Source organism: Micromesistius poutassou, assembly GCF_964030765.1.
Source record: "Micromesistius poutassou genome assembly, chromosome: 16".
Taxonomy (NCBI): Eukaryota; Metazoa; Chordata; class Actinopteri; order Gadiformes; family Gadidae; genus Micromesistius; species Micromesistius poutassou.
Genome location: NC_140286.1, coordinates 6,679,765 through 6,699,764, shown reverse-complemented (window position 1 = coordinate 6,699,764; position 20,000 = coordinate 6,679,765). Strand labels below are relative to the sequence as shown.

The following is a 20,000-nucleotide window of genomic DNA, read 5'->3' as shown; positions in this document are numbered from 1 at the left end:
TAAGGCCAGTCAGCCTCACTAGATAGGCACCACCACCTTCGCATCCCATCCGTCTGTAATGGCACCACCAGAAGTGGAGCCTATTTTTGCACTTTTTCCCCATGTAGCCTACATTTCATTTTGAAATGATTTATAGTTACCTAGAAAGAGAACATACTTGAATATTTCAGAAAAATATTTTCATTGGCCACGTTACTATTTTGCAACATCCAAAAGTGACACAACTGGATATTATGACTTATTCATAAGTTGCCAGATAGAGGTTGTGTTCATTGTGCGTGCCAATGTGTGTGTTTTTTTAAGCATTTTCAATCGCGGAAATATTTTCAAACCCTTAAGAACACTTAAATTCAGTCAGCCTCACTCATCGGTGGGATTGTCAACGGTTTACAAGGAGGTGAGTGCTTGTGTGTGTGTGGGAGTGTGTGATAAGTATTATATATAAGTATAGATTGAGTTGCATTGATTCATGTAGTTCAGACTCTTTGAATGCTATTGAAATTGCTTCTATTATCTCTACTCTCTATCTACTAAATTGTACCATTAATATTTTTTGCCTCTGCCCTTGCTATTTTGACAGTGATCAAAAAAGCAACCGAAAAACCACAAAGAAGGGTCCCATCTCACACATTTGTGAAACAAACACCTACTCTCCCATAGTAGTGGTTATGCATGTGTCCAACCATGGCTCTTCTGTTAGGGTAAGATCTCTGGAACTGCTACCGACGGTCATTAAGTCTGCCGGTTTAGCAAGAAGAAGAGGGAAAAACAACGTTTATTTGGGGATATTGGTCTATATTGATGTGGCCAGGGAAATACATAAAATGTATATTACATCTGTGAAGGTTTAATCCTCTTGCTGAGGGAAAAAATACATCTGCATCTTAAAGTTGGACATTGTTACAGGAAATTCAATGACTCTGTGGTCTTTTGGGGTTCTGAGTCAGATACATGAGCATGGATAGAAACATGAGCAGCTTTACAGGTTGGGGGGGGGGGCTTTAGTGCTTTGTGATGGTCAGAGAAGAGATTTTAGGTATGACATCAAATATGTGAAAACGCATAATATTGTACTGCATAAGGAATTAAGTAGTAGGCCTACGATGGCCCCCATCTTTGAGAGTAACTCAAATGGGATTGAAGATTCCTGAGAACTGTCTCTCTCTAACCGCACGTAGCATCAAAGAATTCATGATAACTGTATCTCTCTCTCTCTTTAACCGCACGTAGCATCAAAGGATTCATGATAACTGTATCTCTCTCTCTTTAACCGTACGTAGCATCAAAGGATTCCTGAGAACTGTCTCTCTCTAACCATACGTAGCATCAAAGGATTCATTATAACTGTATCTCTCTCTCTCTTTAACCATACGTAGCATGGTTGCTTTGTGATGGTCAGAGAAGAGATTTTAGGTATGACGTCAAATATGTGAAAACGCATAATATTGTACTGCATAAGGAATTAAGTAGTAGGCCTACGATGGCCCCCATCTTTGAGAGTAACTCAAATGGGATTGAAGATTCCTGAGAACTGTCTCTCTCTAACCGCACGTAGCATCAAAGAATTCATGATAACTGTATCTCTCTCTCTTTAACCATACGTAGCATCAAAGGATTCCTGAGAACTGTCTCTCTCTAACCATACGTAGCATCAAAGGATTCATTATAACTGTATCTCTCTCTCTCTTGAACCATACGTAGCATCAAAGGATTCTTAAAAACTGTATCTCTCTCTCTTTCACCATATCTAGCATCAAAGGATTCCTGAGAACTGTCTCTCTCTAACCGAACGTAGCATCAAAGGATTCATGATAACTGTATCTCTCTCTCTCTTTAACTGTACATAGCATCAAAGGATTCATGATAACTGTATCTCTCTCTCTCTTTAACTGTACATAGCATCAAAGGATTCATGATAACTCGCTCTCTTGCTCTTTAACCGTATGTAAAATTAAAGGATTGCTGAGAACTCTCCCTCTTTAACCTTACGTTAAAGCATTGCTGAGAACTTTCTCTCTCTCTCTCTCAGGATCCCTGATAACTGTCTTTCTCTCTCTTTAACTGTATGTAACATTAAAGGATCCCTGAGAACTGTCTCTCTCTCTTTAACCATAAAGGATCACTGAGAACACTCTCTTTCTCTCTTTAATTGTACATGAGAACTGTTCATGAGAACTGTCTCTCTATCTTCAACCTTATGTAACATAGAAGGATCCCTGAGAACTGTCTCTCTCTCTTTAACCATGCATAACATTAAAGGATCCCTGAGAACTGTCCCTCTCTTTTAACTTATGTAACATTAAAGGATCCCTGAGAACTGTGTCTCTCTCTTTTAACTTATGTAACATTAAAGGATCCCTGAGAACTGTCTCTCTCTCTCTTTAACCGTACGTAACATTAAAGGATCCCTGAGAACTGTGTCTCTCCTTAACAGTTCATAACATTTAAAGGTGCTCTGCATTAGGCCATTGTTTTCTCATTCTGTGCGGAATGCAGTATTCCCATGATGACATCATTCGGAGGAGTGAAGGCAGGCCAACACTTCGACCATCGTACATCGCACATTGTTTCCCTCTTACTGCCAGGGTTCTCATAGAACTGGTGATTGATACCAACACATTCTCTCATCTCTCTCTCTCTCTCTCTCTCTCTCTCTCTCTCTCTCTCTCTCTCTCTCTCTCTCTCTCTCTCTCTCTCTCTTTCTCTCTCTCTCTCTCTCTGCCCAAATCGACACCAGAAGTCCCTCACACTCACTATCATTTTTCCTGGACGGCACGTTCAGTCCATCCCGGGTTTGGACAGCCGTAGCGGGGGGGCTTTAGGTCAGCAGACGTGTGCAGCACACAATGCCTCCTCAGAGAGCAGTCGTACAGACATTGTCTGACGTCTGATTCTATTTCCAGAGCCTGTCGCTGACCAGGCCTTCACGGAGGAGCCCACGCCATAGGCCCGGGGCCCGGTGTAGGGTTCACAGGGCTATATGTGCTGTGGTGTCTGGTGGTTTCGGGGACCCAGCCACCACTGTCATTTGGCTGGAATTTCCCGCCCTCTGCGTACAGTCTACGTTTCTTTCATTTGCACCTGCTTGTAAATGTTTGCGTCTGCCATGCGGCGCAGAGTGTGTGTTATAGGATAGTTGTGGATTGATCGGGAGAATAGGGCAAGAGCCGTCCCGTTTGGGGGTGGTGTTTCTAGGCCGGCAGCCGACAGAAGACATTGTCTGTCGGGGGTTTTGGGAATGGATGCTGGCACCGGTTATGAAGAGGATGGTGAAAGGCAAAGTCACATTGACAAAACTGGTATTTAAGTGTGTGTGTGTGTGTGTGTGTGTGTGTGTGTGTGTGTGTGTGTGTGTGTGTGTGTGTGTGTGTGTGTGTGAGAGAGAGAGATAAACTCAGTGAGCAATAGATACACATCCCATTATAAGCTCCACAATGAAGCATTCTTGTGGCATTCATCAAAATATAAGTAAGATTTGGTTTCAGTTTTGCTTACTCTCTAGGCCAGTGTCTTTTCAAGTAACAACATAGAGTGTTCAAATAACAACATAGACCATATTGGTAGGATTGAGTTACACAGCACGACTCTCAGTTGAACTCTCAGTTGAACTCTCAGTTGCAGCGTTGCATTCTGCGTATTACATACTGTCATGACTGGTCTGTCATGTTACATACCCATCGATCTTTAATCGACCCTCATGATAATTCTTGGATTTCTCCCAAATCCTTTTCCCATGAAGGCTTATATCATTCCAGGTTGTAGCACTGAATCAGTATTGACATAGTTTATATGTGTAGTTTATATTAGTTAACCCTTCTCGATTAATACCTGTGTATACTGCTTTTCACTTGGTTCACATTGCCATGTCTCAGTTTCCACCCAAAGGCCCAACACAGGTTGTAATTCCCCCCCCCCAACCAATAGTATTGTTGATACACAGTACACTACTAGTTGTCCTCACATGTCACAGCGTTGTATGGCTGAGCCAAGTTAGCATGTCTTTATAGGAGTGCCACATGAGACCGCTACTTTACAAAGCCTCTCCTTGCCTGAGTGGAGAATTTGTGGGGTGTGTGTGTGTGTGTGTGTGTGTGTGCTTGTGTGTGTGTGTGTGTGTGTGTGTGTGTGTGTGTGTGTGTGTGTGTGTGTGTGTGTGTGTGTACTCAACCCAGTTCGACTAAAGTAATTACTGTTATCATTTACAAAACCAATATGCGTTCTATAGACAGGTCCCTGTGAGTTACTATCAAACTCTTTTTCAAGCCCGGCTTGCCAAACCAACGTCATCAGAACCATGAATCTCGACGATGCATTAGGGACACAGGGCAGCAGCCTCTCTAATTAGGATCCAACCCCACTCCTTCCCATGACGGGCCCCCTGTGCTTACTCCGGTGCTGGTGTGTGGGTGATGGTGGTGGTGGTGGTGGTGGGGGAAGTGGAACCCCGACAGCGATTTACGGGAAAAATCGTGAAGCCGTAAACCAGGTTATACCAGGAAACATAAACGTACAGTTTGAGTCGCCTTTTTTAGGCCTGTATAAATCCAGGGCTTTACGTAATCTACGCCTTGGGTTGCAGCGGTGTCGGTGTTTGTTGTTGTCAAAAAAGGCTGACGGAGGGAAAACACACGTCCTCACGGAGAAAGAAGCGAGGAGATGCTTAGCCTTTAGCCTTGGAAATCCCTTTTTTCCCCCACTGGGCATACAATGACCTTGGCACAGAGGGGCTACTGTATAAGTGATGGTGTGTGTGTGTGTGTGTGTGTGTGTGTGTGTGTGTGTGTGTGTGTGTGTGTGTGTGGGGTGGGGAGGAAGCTGCATATGTTTAAAGCACAATATTTTCCAGACGCTACACTGCAGGTTGCAGTCAGCACAGAGAGTCCTGTTCCGTGGGTCTCTAAACGGACTCCTCACAATCCGTATCATTTGTCAAACGTTTGGGGGATGACAAAATATATATTTCCTCAATTTGGCTGCCTGCCGCACAAGTGCACGGCTGTATGGAGTCCAGGTGCCCCCCCCCCACCCCCCTTGAATCCCGCCAGAGCGGAGGAAGCTACCGCCGTAACGCCACACAGGAAGCTAAATATACACCAGCCGGGGTGTCAGGCGCAGAACCCGTTTGATTGAGGCCCCGTTGACACAGCAGCTGTCCTGTTTGTTTGGGTTAAGGTTTCATTCCTCTGCGACTCCGCTGCGCTACGCGGTCCACCAGGTCCGCTCCTGTGAGCCCTTCAGACGGAGCATTACCACCGGGCTCTGGAAAAAAGGAGAGTTAGTTAAGTGTGTGACATGGTTTCGACTCTGACCGGGTGCTTTTCATCAGCTCATTGCAGTTTTTTCCAGTGGAAGTCCATATGATTTTATTGCATGAGTCCTTGAAGCCGAAAAGAGATAATGGGTTTGTTGGAAAGTGTTGCAATGTGTCCAAGAGTATTATATCTGGGCCTCAACAATATGTTTTTTGTCTCCCACAGCGACTGACCACACAGCAGTTTGGAACATGACGTGACAAAAGATTACAAAGAGCCGATGGGGATATATAGCGGCAGCCAATCAGGAGAGTCGCATTCGCCATTGTGTGTCAGAGGACGCCGCGGGGACCCTTGATCGAACGCCGATGTCTAAGCGCCGTGCGCTCTCGGCCCTCTAACTCAATATCAACCCAATTTCCGAAGAAGAAGAAGAAGACACTTTTTGAGTCGGGGCCCCAGCATGTGGCCCCCAGACCTCGGCCCCGCCGACGCCCAGCTCACTCTTCCCGGTTTCGGCGGCAGCGTGTTTGAGGAGCCCGAGGACTTCTTCCTGCCTCCGCTCTCCCCGGGGGGCACATGCCACCCCGTGCCCCCCGTCCACCTGGGGGGCCTGGGGGTGTGCTGCCTCCCCAAGACCTCCAGGTCCCTCAACCCCTTGGGGCTGGACTTCGCCTCCTTCTTCTGCTCCTCCTACAAAGCCAGGACGGACCCGGACGCCGGACCCGGCGCCGGAGCCCAGACGGAGCCCAAAAACGTCCCCCGGAGGCATGAGAGCTACACCTGGCCCCCCGCGGCCACCTCCTGTTTGCTCGGCTCCTCCCCCTCCCCCGGCGGCGCCGCTCAGTGTTTCTCCTCCACGCCGTCCTCCCTCTCCTCCTCCGCCTCCTCCTCCTCGCCGCCCTCGCACCTGACCCTGACGTCGCCCCCGCGCGGGTTCCCGGCAGGCCGGATGCCCCTCGCCGAGGACTCCCAGCGCCGACACCAGGGCCTCCAGGACGACTTCCCCTCCATAAAGCAGGAGCCGGCGGACCACCCGGCGCCCTGCAAGGTGGAGCGCTTCCCGCCCGCCTGTCAGCAGAGGGGCGGGCCGTTCTACCAGAGCCAGGGCGCCCCGACGGAGCAGGGCCGCGACCCGGGTCGTCACAGCGGGGACCCCGACGCTGTCCAGCCGGCGCCGCCGCTGCTGTTCCGTTCCCCGCGGCGCTCGTGCGATACCCCCGGGGCCCCCGGGGCCCCCGGGGCCCACGGGGCCCACGGGGCGCCGGAGGAGCAGGAGGGCCAATTCTGCCGCTGGGTGGAGTGCAGCGCCACCTACGACCACCAGGAGGAGCTGGTCCGGCACATCGAGAAGGCGCACATCGACCAGCGCAAGGGGGAGGAGTTCACGTGTTTCTGGGCGGGCTGCGTGCGGCGCCACAAGCCCTTCAACGCCCGCTACAAGCTGCTCATTCACATGAGGGTGCATTCGGGAGAAAAGCCTAATAAATGTATGGTAAGTCTGTTCCCTCTGCCGACGTGCTTTTTGCGATTTTTGACATTGCTCTTTTCCATGACTTGTGACGTATTTTAAAAAGAGAATCATTCATCTTTCAACATTTTACGAAAACCGTTGAGTTCCCTCTTACCTTGACACCAGGGGACTCAACTCAACTCAACCTTCAGGGGGTCGAGAGATGATGCGCAACAGCTGCGATTACTGCAAATAAGTCTATTGCGTAGCAAATATAACGTGATCCGTCTCTGTCACAGGCTGGCTGGCAATGTTGCCTCCGGCTTGAAAGAGCCAATTGTTTGACCCAGCCACCCATCGCTCACAACCATGTCATCCAGAACCAGGGAATCTCAGACTTAGAGGACACCTTTAAACCTCAGGGGGGGAAAGTGACTAACAACCTACATTTGTGCCATGTTCAACTATTATTTATATCACTTGTTTGGCAACATGCCCGATATTCCACCGCAAGTACACCTGTATTTCCTCAACAACCCCTCTATACTGACACCTAAAGATCTTAAGGTGTTGTGCTGTCCTAGTGCCAACAGAGCAGACAGACACCCTTGTCCTATGGGGTTCCACCATGACCCCAAGCCCTCCCTTCACCCTCAGCTCTGTCAACAGTTAAATACTCTCTGACACGCAAACTGGGCAAATCGAAACAGGCGGAATCCAACTGTCACATAAGGAACCTGTGTAGATCTTGTAAAGTCCATCTCCATGTGGCCATCAATGAGGTGTTAGCAACACACCCATTAGTTTCCCAATCACACCACTCCCATGCTAGCTGTTAGTCCCTAATCCACAATTTGAAATGGCAGGGACCTGTTTTGTGTTAAAACAACATTTGTGCATCAAAATGACCTCATGCGCCGCCAGCTTGTAAACATATTAATGTGTTTGTGTTGCCTGTGCATGATTAATAAGACGAATGCAATGCTGAAAGGCATTAATGACAGAAAGGAGATATTTATCACACTCGAATGGCGTGCCTAACAGTCCTAATGCGGAAGCTGTCGTTTCGATTCTCTATGCTTCTCAGGCCAGAATGCAAGCAAGTCACTGCTGTGGCAGTCAAATGGAAACATTACTAATTCTTATGAATGAACTCTGTGTCTGCTAATTAATTCCTGCTCATTTACCAGCTCATAACGTCAGGGCTCAAATTGAGCTGTCATTTTTCAGACTGTACTCAAAAACTCTCCAGACCTTTTCCCTGCATTCTCCTGTGTTATTAAGCTCACATGCTTGAATGTGTTAAAACATTTATATTAAGACACATGCAGACTTTCAGAGAGAGACCCAACACCTATAAACCATGATGATGAGACACGACTGGGATACCAAGAAAGAAATCACCTGACAATAACATAAATGATCTGTGTCTCTGTTGAATCCCAGCACGAAGATCAGTGCATCTGTGGATATTTTCGCTTTCTTGAGGTTAGAGGAATGCTGTCTAGGGAAAAGAATAGGAATGTCATTAAAATTGATGTCTTTGCAGAACACTGACGTCAACAATGTGGTATGTTTGGGGAAGAGAAATAGACAGAGCATTCTCAGTAATGTCCTATTCCCATCTTTAACATACAGAGAGGCCTTGTGGAGATTCAAACCCATGCTGACGTACCCCGGCAAAAAAGTCCATCAATTGATTAAATCTGAAGAGCTGAGATAAAGCTGTGCTTAATTTGGTACCGGGAGAAAGACGAATGTGTTTCTTCTTAGCAGACACGTATAATCTCATGGATAAGGTTTCATTGTGTTATTTAATTTTTTTCTCTGTTGCTTTTAAACTGTCATTACCATTGGGGGGAGGGGTGGGGGATGGAATTAGGGAGATTAAGTGCATATGCAGTAGTGTCCTTTGGTTCAACCATTTCCATTCCAATTACCCTATAAAGGTGATTGATGAGCATAAAGTGTGACAGCCTGGAAGTTGTTGAAAAGTGACATGATGTCCCGGTTTGAAATGTTGATGGTTATCCGATTACCCTAGTAAATAGAATATTACCCCCAACAATGGTCCTTACTACACACATGAAACCTCATCAGGCATTAGGGTTTTAACTGTGTGTGTATGTGTGTTTGTGTGTGTGTCTGCATGCATGCTTGTGTCTGCATTCATGCTTGTGTGTGTATGCCTGCTTGTGTGTGTGTGTGTGTGTGTGTGTGTGTGTGTGTGTGTGTGTGTGTGTGTGCCTGCTAGTGTGTGTGTGTGTGTGTGTGTGTGTGTGTGTGTGTGTGTGTATAACTCATATACCGTTGGTGTGTGTTAGTACTGCTGTGATAACCGTTAACCATTATCCATTAAAACATCACAGCGGGTTGATCCGTTGTAATCTTGTTTATTTTTCTCTCGCAGGCGATCTGTTTGCTCTCTAGCGTTGGATTAATTCAGTGCTGTCTTGGTCTTTTATATTAGAGCTTGTTAAAGTAAATGAACTGAAGGACATTTATTGGCTCATTAGCCAGACCAAATAAAACCCATGGAATGAACGTTAGGTAAGTGCAGTTCCTCGCTCTCTGTGGACTGGCTGGGAAGAGACCGACATTGTTCGTTACAATACACAGGGTCTTATTATACTGTACCAGTACCTGTGTTGAATTCTGAGGACCTGGAGCTGTTTTAACAGTGGATTGTCATAACACAATATGTCCCGTTCCAAAACCACATCCTAATCTCATAAGCTTCCAATGTCCGTGGAGCTACTCTTGAAAAGTATTTCTATCCACATGCTTAAATTGTTTTGATTTGTTTTTTCTCCAAACAATGCTTGGCCGTTATTCCGCGGGCTATTATTAAATCAAGTGTTTTTTTCCTTGAAAGAAAACATCATATTTAGCAATTCTTATAATAACAGTGACGTTGTCAAGTCCTATAAAAACAAAGTCCCTCAGCATGTCTCCATATATTGTTAATGGAAGAGAATCTTATGAGGATATTTTGAAACAGTGACTCCGCATTTGTTAGATGTTGGCCTTAACATTTTCTGCGGTATTGCAGAGAAGTAGCATTTTTGTGTGAAAGCCGTGTGGCAGGACACACTGTTCGAGCTGCGGCTACCTGCGAGGCGTGCTGGATGCTAGCAGAGTGTAACATTTACTTTGAGCTTGGCGCACGGCCAAGGAAAACGCTTTTACCAGAGTCCACCACAGAACCTCTTCTCACTCTTTTAGTGCCCTCTGAGTGAGTGTGTGTGTGTGTGTGTGTGTGTGTATGTGTGTGGTTGTTTGTGTAGTCATGTCTTTGTGTGTGTAGGTGTGTGTGTGTGTGTGTGTAGGCGTGTTTGTGTAGGTTTGTTGTTGCACGTGTGTGTCGGCGTGTGTATGCGTTTGTGTATAAGTGTGCATGTACAAGTGTGTGTGTGTGTGTGTGTGTATGCATATGCATGCTTTTGTGTATAAGTGTGTGTGTGGGTGTGCAGTGAGAGTGTTTATTGGTATCAGTTTCCATGGTGTCATGGTGCTTGTGTATATGTTTGTATACAGTAGGTAGGCCTTGAAGGTAATTAAATGTTCTCCTTGTGAAATACATCCCTAACATACCAAGATCTGATCTTTGTACTTTGTACTAGAAGAGAAAGAAAGAAAAGATTTCCCTGGCTTTAAATGCGATTTAAAGCCAAAATGCAATTGATTGTCGATGGGGGTTGTACACAATGAACCATCCACCCCTTTCCCAGAGCTGTCTAGCAGGATGAACACTGGTGTCGCTCATAACACAAATTAGGGGTCTGTTCCTTTTATGTACCACGGCAGGGGCAGGGGAGGTGTCTTACCTTGAGCCAAAGACTGGCCTCACCAAGTATGTGAACATATACAAGTAAAACGGAGGAGGAGCTGTCATTTTTCTGGGTTATAAGCACTATACTATTAGCAGTTCTCAACCAATTTCAACGAGTAGATGAATGAGAAATGTAAACATTATAGTATATTCACAGGCCAGAGCTCAAAAGACTAAATGTGGCGTCTATATGTATATGTATATGTATATGCCTAAAAGGAGCAGACCCATAATGAGTCTTATGAGCAGACCCTGTGTTATACAATGACACCTGAGTGAAAGCGGTCCATTGCGTATAACACCCTCCCCATGGTTCCTCAGTGGTGTGACACTGTGTCGGTCTGCGTGCGTCTCTTGCAGTTCGAGGGCTGCTCCAAGGCCTTCTCGCGGCTGGAGAACCTGAAGATCCACCTGCGCAGCCACACGGGGGAGAAGCCCTACGTGTGCCAGCACCCCGGCTGCCTCAAGGCCTTCAGCAACTCCAGCGACCGCGCCAAGCACCAGCGCACCCACCTGGACACGGTGGGTCTGCCTGCACGCATGGACGCACACACACACGCGCACGTGCACAGTTAAAAACACACACACATGCTCACACACACACACGCACGCACATGCATGCACACACACACACACAAGCACGCTCACACAAGGGAAAAACAGACACACACTTGCGCAGACATACACATGCACACACACAAACACACACACGTGACTGACACACAAGGCACACATACATACACACACTAATACACACAGACACACACACGCATGCACATAAATGTGCGAAACATACACACGCGCACACATACACAGACCATATTCCATATATTCAAGGATAAATTAAATTTACTGCATTTAGTCAACTCCAGAGTGATGACATAATCAGGCCTAGTATGACCAATGATGTCTAACGGGAAGTGATGTCATATCGCAGCCGTCTGTGGTCGTACTTGTTCAGTTTGACTCCTGCGTCGTAGAGGCAAGAGCAGGCCCCTAGTGGGCAAGCTGCTCTCTGATTGGTTCATGCCTACTTCAGCTCCTCTTTAGTACAGTCCAGGTAAAATGCATGAAAGCTTGCAAGCATGCTCACACACACACACACACACACACACACATACACATACACATACACACACACACACACACACACACACACACAGACTGTTAACTAGTTGTGCCAGGCTCCTATTGCTCTCTTCCTTCTTATTTTATTGAGCACACAACAGCATGAGATACAGTTAAAACATTCCTCAGCACGGTGCATCAACATGCTATTAGCAGAATCCTGCCATAAAGCTGAGTTTTACTATTCTTAATGATGCTGTGGCATCAGTATATTCCAGTAATCCAAAAAAGTAAAAACATCTCCCATTTCATTGCTGTGTCTTGGGGATAGGGGATAGAATTGTACATTAAATGATGTGGGCACTACAACATGAGACATAAGCCATTTTCCTGAATTCTTTTATGGTTTTGAACCGGCTAATAAACGTGAGATTAACAGCTGGCTCCGAGCATGGAGTGCTCAATCATGGCATGGAAACTGGTGTCAGAGCTCTGGCGGATTTATGACACACTGGCTTTTTTAATTATTATTTTGGAACACATAACTGCAGATTGACAAATCTATATTCCATAGATACAATAAGACGTTCCATCTTGCCTGGACACGTAATGTAATAGATATTACTGCAAGAACGGGCTTAAAAATAGGTTGCTGTCGAGCATTGCGATGTAGCGGTTTGTGTTTGTGGGACGGATAGCTGGAAAGGCTTCATTTGGCAGATATACATGAACCTGAAGTTGATTTATTATTTATTATTTTACATTTAAGCGTTCTGAGGGCAGCAACCTTGAGCAGGAGTTGCTCAACACCGACACATTTTGTTAGCCATAACTCAATGTTTTTTTCACATCTGAATGTATATGTTGGATGCGATATTTCATGAAATAGTAACTTTATCCCACACCAGAATTAAGGCAGATCTTCGATTTTTATTTCTGCCTGTGTAGGAGCCAAAAAAGGCTTTAGCTTTGACACATACATTTTGTATTCTTCTGTTTTAATAAAAAGAGTAAACAAATACAAATATATATTTCATTGTTATTTTACTACCAGTTTTTTCCTTTTCCTCCTAACGCAAACAGATGAAAAGTGAAGTGAGTCAACGTTTTATATTTGCTCAACAAGACTTTTGTTCTAGTGATAATATGATTACGTTATAACTACACTTATATCGTTAGTTTAGTAAGGGTAAACACTATTCAGCGCCTGCGATAACAAAGGACAGTATTCTGTTGACGTTGTTTCACTGAAATATTTTGAAATCCCCAACCCATATTTAGTTTTATTTTCCTTTCAACCAGCACTCAATTCAGTTAGTTTTTATCGCCACCATTTTGTGTCTTGTCTTTTGGCCTGGGCTCTTCTGTGTATCCTTTGGTGTTGTTCTAAACTGAACTGCCGGTCGTGACCTCACTCACAGAAGCCGTACGCCTGCCAGGTCCCTGGCTGCACCAAGCGCTACACGGACCCCAGCTCCCTGCGCAAGCACGTCAAGTCCCACTCGGCCAGGAGCCACCAGGAGAGAGAGGCCCAGGTACACACGCAGCACCCCGCTCACTCACCGCCAGACTCTCATAGGACACATAGACACCCACACACACACAAACACAATCACACGCACGCATGCACGCATGCACGCATGCACGCACGCATGCATGCGCATGCGCGCATACACATACAAACCAACATGCATACATACATACATACATACATACATACATACATACATACATACATACATACATACATACATACATACATACATACATACATACATACATACATATATAAGCATACACACACAAAATATAAATAAATCCACTCAAAGTACATCTGTGCAATTGTCCTACCTACCCTGAAGAGAAATTCTGCCAAGTTATATTAATACAATAGTAAATAAAAAAAGAGAAAGTACAATATGCCTGCGTACACATGTGTGTGTGATGTTTGCTACAATAGAAGCATTTACTAGACAGGGAAACATATTAAACTCACACACACACACAGACACACACTAACTCACACACTAACTCACACACACACACACACACACACACACACACACACACACACACACTGATCCCTGGAAGTGAGAATAGTAAAGCTATTGTTCCATGCCCCCCCCCCCCCCCCCCACCCTCATTGCTATCTGGGATGTGTTTGTTTTCTATGGAGCGTCGTCCACGCTGGAGCTTGTCTTTGTATTCCCATGCACGTCAGGCAAAGAAAGGCCCTAAACAGAACCTGGTGTGCTGTGTAAGTTGTGACACGGCTAACGCAGCTTGGACCAGAGAGCTTTGTGCTTGGGCCCAGTCCACATGGGACTCCCGGATATCAAAGAGACTGCTGGCAAATTCATTGTAGTGTTCCAGCGGAAAACCCATGAGTCACGCCCATTACAGGCGCTTATCAAAGTACCAATACCCAATGTCCCAAATCCTGACTCCTTTGTTTGTTCTTTTGGGTCTTTGAATATTTATGATTTTCTTTTCTGGTTTTGTTGTGTTTGTGTTTGGGCCGTTGGACGGGCCGTTGCCTGTGCGGTTGGTTGGTTGGTTTGATGGTCAGTCGGTTGAGTGTGTGTTTGGTTGCTTGCTTGCTTATTTGGGTGGTTGAGTGTGCGTGGTTGATTGGTTAGTTGTTGGTTTGGTGTGTGGTTCATTTGGTTGAGTGTGTGGTTTGTTGGTTAGTTGGTGGTGACTATGAGTCAGTTGAGTGTGGTTGGTTGGTTAAGGTCCATTCATAGTCGTACTATAAACTGAACCGCCTCTGCTGGGGTCTGCACCAACGGAAATGACTCTAAACACAGAATAACGACTTCCGTGGACGTCTGCCTAAAGCTATTTTTGTGGCTACCATGCGTCCCTTGCGTTCGTATACTGGTTTCTGAAAAACATGGCTTGTTAACTCCTGTACATATTTTCCATTTAGCATTAAGAGGAAAAAAATACGCATTTCATCTGAAACCGGAAGCACTGGAAATGGTAATGCAAAATGGCTGGTAGGTTGGGTGGAATGAGTGTGTGGTTGGTTGGGTGTGTGGTTAGGTCTGTGGTTGGTGTGGTGAATGGTTGGTTAGGTGTCATGGGTCTGTGGTTGGTTGGGTGTGTGGTTAGGTCTGTGGTTGGTGTGGTGAATGGTTGGTTAGGTGTCATGGGTCTGTGGTTGGTTGGGTGTGTGGTTAGGTCTGTGGTTGGTGTGGTGAATGGTTGGTTGGGTGTAATGGGTCTGTGGTTGGTCTGGTGTAATGGGTCTGTGGTTGGTCTGGTGTAATGGGTCTGTGGTTGTTCTGGTGTAATGGGTCTGTGGTTGTTCTGGTGTAATGGGTCTGTGGTTGTTCTGGTGTAATGGGTCTGTGGTTGTGTGGGTGTGGGTGTAATGGGTGTGTGGATTGGTGTGTTGTTGTTTTGGTGTGTAGTTGGGTGTAATGGGTGTGTGGATGGGTGTGTGGTTGGTTGTGTGAGTTGTTCTGGAGATGACCCATTTTGGAAGCTGCTGTGGCCCAGGGGGGACGCTGCCTTAAAGCTGAATAATACACAGTGACTTTGTTCTCGACAATTCTTGGATGGTGTCACCCAAAAAGAGTTGGGGATTTTGGTACCAGGCTAAAGCTGGACTAAAGCGAAAAGAAACAACAACATAAGAATGAGAACCAGGCATCTTCTACAAAGTTTCCGTTCTGCCAGAATGGAACAGTAAGAATGGCCGCTGTGATGAGCACACACTGCATCTTTAATAGATCTGAGTAATAGAAAGACAATAAGCAGGACAATACGTTATTCATTTGCCGTTGGGTGAATACATGTTGTTGTTATAGGCAGCTAAGCATCGGCTTTGATCAAATTGCACGTCTTCGCATTCACGCACGCAGAATCTGTGGTGTTTACCGTTGTACTGGTGAATCAAATTACTGTTGAAATGCCCTCTCTTGAGCCTTCTCTAACAATTGTAAATCAAATAAAGAAAAAATAAAGTTAATCCAAAGAAGATTGTGTTCAGTTATATCTGTCAATTTCAAACTTAACGGACGATTCTGATCTTGTGGGTCGGGAGATTTGCCTGCCACGGCTCAACGCCGTATTCCCCTTAAGCCCAAAATCTCTTCAGTGTGAGTGACGATTCGTTAAAAAAAAAAAAATCAGACAGCAACCTCAAAGTCATGCACTAATATATGAAAGTGATTGTGTAGAATCCCTCCGCTAACCTCTCTGAGTATCTTCCTCTCCCGTATGCAACAGGCCCCGGCGCCCTCCATGTTGGAGTCGGACATGTTGAGCTACTGCCTCGCCCGGCAGCACCTCCACGTCTCCAGCGGTGGCCTCGTCGCCGTCGGCAACCAACAGAACTCTGTGGCCGGGATGAAAGGCAACCACTCCCCCGGGCCCGGCATGGACGGCTTTGCAGGTGGACGCCGTCATCATCATAATGATAATGATAATAATGATGATGAGGATGATGATGATACAAAGCTTTGTTTGTATAGCACCTTGCATACATGACAATGCAGCTGAAAGCGCTGAACGATACGGAGAACATGCACAAAGTAATGACAGAGCAAATGGACTGATATACAGAAAACAGATTGAAAACCTGACATTGTGACGGATAGTGCAGGGTATAGATACAGAACCCAAATTCTCCTGGAAGAGGGACAATTACAACTTTCAAGGCAGTGTACATAAGAAAGAGGAGATGAAATAGGTTAACATGGCACCACGGCTCCAACATTGAAAGAGGAGGGATAGATGTTGTATAATGTAGACTATAATTACAGTTTAATTGATGAGAAAATCTTTAAAAAATAAAATACAATTGCTTACTCAGTTGCTTGTTCACACTGATTTATTTAAACTTTTGGCAGTCTCAGCTTGGATCTCAGTTTCTGTTTCCCTCTCCTCTCTACTCCTCTACTCTCCTCTCCTGTCCTATTATCCTCCCGTCTTCCCATCTCCTCGTCTCTCCTCTCCTTTTCCCCTAATCGTCTCCTCTCCCCTCCTCTCTTCTCCTCGTCTCTTCTCTCCTCCTCAACACTGTCTTCTCCTTTGCTCCTCCATTCCTGTATCCTCCTGTCCACCTCATCTCCTTTGCTCCTCTACTCTCCTCTCCTCCTCATCTCCTTTCCTCCTCTACTCTCCTCTCCTTGACATCTCCTTCCCTCCTCTACTCTCCTCCTTACCTCCTTCCCTCCTCTACTCTCCTCCCCTCCCCATCTCCTTCCCTCCTCTACTCTCCTCCTCTCCCCATCTCCTTCCCTCCTCTACTCTCCTCTCCTCCTTATCTCCTTCCCTCCTCTACTCTCCTCTCCTCCTTATCTCCTTCCCTCCTCTACTCTCCTCCCCTCCCCATCTCCTTCCCTCCTCTACTCTCCTCCCCTCCTCATCTCCTTCCCTCCTCTACACTCCTCCCCTCCTCATCTCCTTTCCTCCTCTCCTCCTCTCCTCTGCTGTCCTTTGCTCTCTAACAGTTTTTCCAGCCAAGCTCCCCTTTTCTTCATCTCCTTTTTTTACCCTTTTTATTTTGTACTTGCGTTTCCTTTGAATGGCTGAACCGGGCTCAAGAAACTGTCAGCCACACTGAGTCTCAGCTGGCAAAGGAGGAGTAGCAGAGGAGGGAGGGAGGGAGGGAGCAGGGGTGGTGGTAGTGGTGGTGGTGGTGGTGGTGGCGGGGGGGAGGTGGACGGTGGTGTTGGTGGTGGTGAGGATCGTCCAAGAGAGAGCTGTCCGGGTCGATTACTTCAGACTACTCACAGCTTTTTACCCAGAAGAACTTTTGAGGGCAAAGTCTCCGAAACGGCACACCGCTCGCTATGGAAGCTATGTTTACCCGGGGTAAAACAAGTGTGTCAGTGTTTTTAGGGGTGAGAGATGCCCGGGAGGAGCACGGTTCTTATCCCACTACGGCGCGGCAATCGTACCGAAGAACCTAGAGCACTGCACACTATGTGAAGATTATGACATAGTGAAACCATCCCTGTCCCTATGGTGTGTGTGTGTGTGTGTGTGTGTGTGTGTGTGTGTGTGTGTGTGTGTGTGTGTGTGTGTGCCCGTGCCCGCTTGGGCGCATGCATGCTTGTGTGTTTGCATGTCTCAACCAGTGTGTGTGTGTGTGTGTGTTCCTGCTTGTGTTTGTGTGTTTGTGTGTTTGTGTGTGTGTGTTAAAAATAATTTAATGACACACCATTATGTCTCCTACACATCGGGCCGATGTCGTCCATGTGTCTTGCAGACATGTACTCCGGCAGCGCTGCACTCCACAAGAGGGCTGGCTCCCAATACCTACCCCCGCCCCCAGGGTCCCGGTCCGGTTACCCCGGGATGGAGTCCTCCTTGGGGGCCGCTGACAGCCCCCTGCCCTCCCTGATGAGTCCCGGGCACACAGGAGCAGGGTGAGTAGTACCGTACCCCCGGACCATACAACACAGGATTAATCTGCCAGGTGACGCCTTTGTTCATTGGAGCAGTTAATTTAATAATTATGTTTTTATTGATTAATAAAGATGTATATATCTATATCTATCAATCTACAGGTCCCCCCAGGGGACATTTTAAGTACATGTGTGATCCTACTGGGAATAAGTGGAGTCATATGTTTGGGGGGAAAGTGTTTCAGAACGTAAGTGTTTGGTCTCTGTGTGTATACGCTCATTGATAATGTCAGGGTTGATGCGTAACTTGGAAACACAGCCGTTTCTTACTTCCAACTTGAGGTGAATCGAAGACAAATGTTTTGCACGATTTCGCCATTAAATCCACGTGTGACGTGAACCGTTCTCCCCGCTGTTCCTATCTGCAAAACTCGGGTTCAAACTCAATCCATACGCTTTTCTTAAGCATTAATACTCAATGTAAAGTTAAAAGCGTAAGAGAGACAAAGAGTGAATTGTGAACGGAAACAAACCCTGCAGCTCCACAGCATTCTTGTTTGCGATGCCTTCCTTTTCCAAACCCCTTGCCAGTCCACACACCGTAACTGTTTAGGATGTCATTGTGTGAACATTCCTGTCCGCCCGTCCTGCATTTTGGATGGATGCTCACTGGTAGTGGTTGAGAGGGTAGAGGGGTAGAGGGGGAGGCTAGAAGATAGAAGATATAGACAATGGATGGAGATATAGTTAGAGGATAGAGAGTACATGATAGTATAGAGGGTAGATGATAGAGGTAGTGGATAGAGATGGAGTGTCGAGAGTAGAGGATATCCATCCACCCATCTATCTATCCATCCATCTATATTGTTCATGGCTTAGATCAAATATATGCAGTGCGCAGGGTATTTTCTTGTGGCCCTGCCTTACTTATTTCAAGGATTACATGCCCACTTTGCTCACTCACTACTTCATCTACAAAGCATGTGTGTAGAGAGAGAGGCCGGTAATGAGTGTGTCACCATAACTAGAGTTAATGTGCTTGCGGTTGCTGTGATTGACCAAGTGGAGGCCATGGCACGTTTGTGTATGTGTGTGTGTGTGTGTGTGTGTGTGTGTGTGTGTGTGTGTGTGTGTGTGTCTGTGTGTGTGTGTGTGTGTGTGTATGTCTGTGTATGGTTGTGTATGTGTATGTGTGTCTGTGTGTGTGTGTGTGTGTGTGTGTGTGTGTGTGTGTGTGTGTGTATGGTTGTGTATGGTTGTGTATGTGTATGTGTGTCTGTGTATGGTTGTGTGTGTGTGTGTGTGTGTGTGTGTGTGTGTGTTTGTGTGTGTGTGTGTGTGGTTTTGTGTATGGTTGTGTATGTGTGTGTGTGTGTGTGTGTGTGTGTGTGTGTGTGTGTGTGTGTGTGTGTGTGTGTGTGTGTGTGTGTGTGTGTGGTTTTGTGTATGGTTGTGTATGTGTATGTGTGTGTGTGTGTGTGTGTGTGTGTGAGCTGGCAGCTCCGCTAAGCTCATGTCACACAGCACAATAAAGTATACGGAGCAAGACCTGCAGTAGTCCCAGCTGAGGCTCCAACTCCAAGGCCGCGGTTCTGCCGATAATTAGGCAGCAAATCTTTTCTGATTTAAGCCCCACTGGTTATTTTATTCTGGTTGGCACAACACACACAATAACAGCAGTGTATCAAGGATTAATATCAAGTTGATTGTGCCAATTTGACATTTGTTGCGATAATACCGACGTCTAGAGACCTTACTTTCCAACGGTGCGTCCAGTAATTCAGCGCATTTCTTTATTTTTTTCCTCTTTTTTATTTTTTTTCCTTCTCATGTCGAGGATATTTTGATCAAAAGAGACATTTTTCTCTAAACCTCACACCGGGTCGCACAGTACATCGATTCAGACGTTAAAAGGCCTTAATAACATGTTTTTCAAAAGCGGGGGATTACACAGTCCACAGTGCGCCCGCTGTCTGTACGGCCGGGCGGAGCCACGCTGTGCTCATCAGATCCCGTCCACCTTGAGGACC

At 46.2% G+C, this 20,000-nt stretch overlaps 1 protein-coding gene across 1 annotated transcript in view; it reads left to right on the top strand.

Moving 5' to 3' along the window:
* Positions 1-5,222: 5,222 nt before the first annotated feature.
* The window catches only part of glis1a (GLIS family zinc finger 1a), a 21,385-nt gene continuing 6,607 nt past the window's right edge, over positions 5,223-20,000 (top strand). Inside the window, exons 1-6 of the mRNA XM_084481464.1 lie at positions 5,223-5,278; positions 5,478-6,747; positions 10,898-11,059; positions 13,027-13,140; positions 15,845-16,010; positions 17,832-17,991. Of these exons, the coding sequence (XP_084337590.1) occupies positions 5,716-6,747; positions 10,898-11,059; positions 13,027-13,140; positions 15,845-16,010; positions 17,832-17,991 (1,634 nt within the window). The 5' untranslated portion in view covers positions 5,223-5,278; positions 5,478-5,715. The remainder of the gene's footprint in view (positions 5,279-5,477; positions 6,748-10,897; positions 11,060-13,026; positions 13,141-15,844; positions 16,011-17,831; positions 17,992-20,000) is intronic.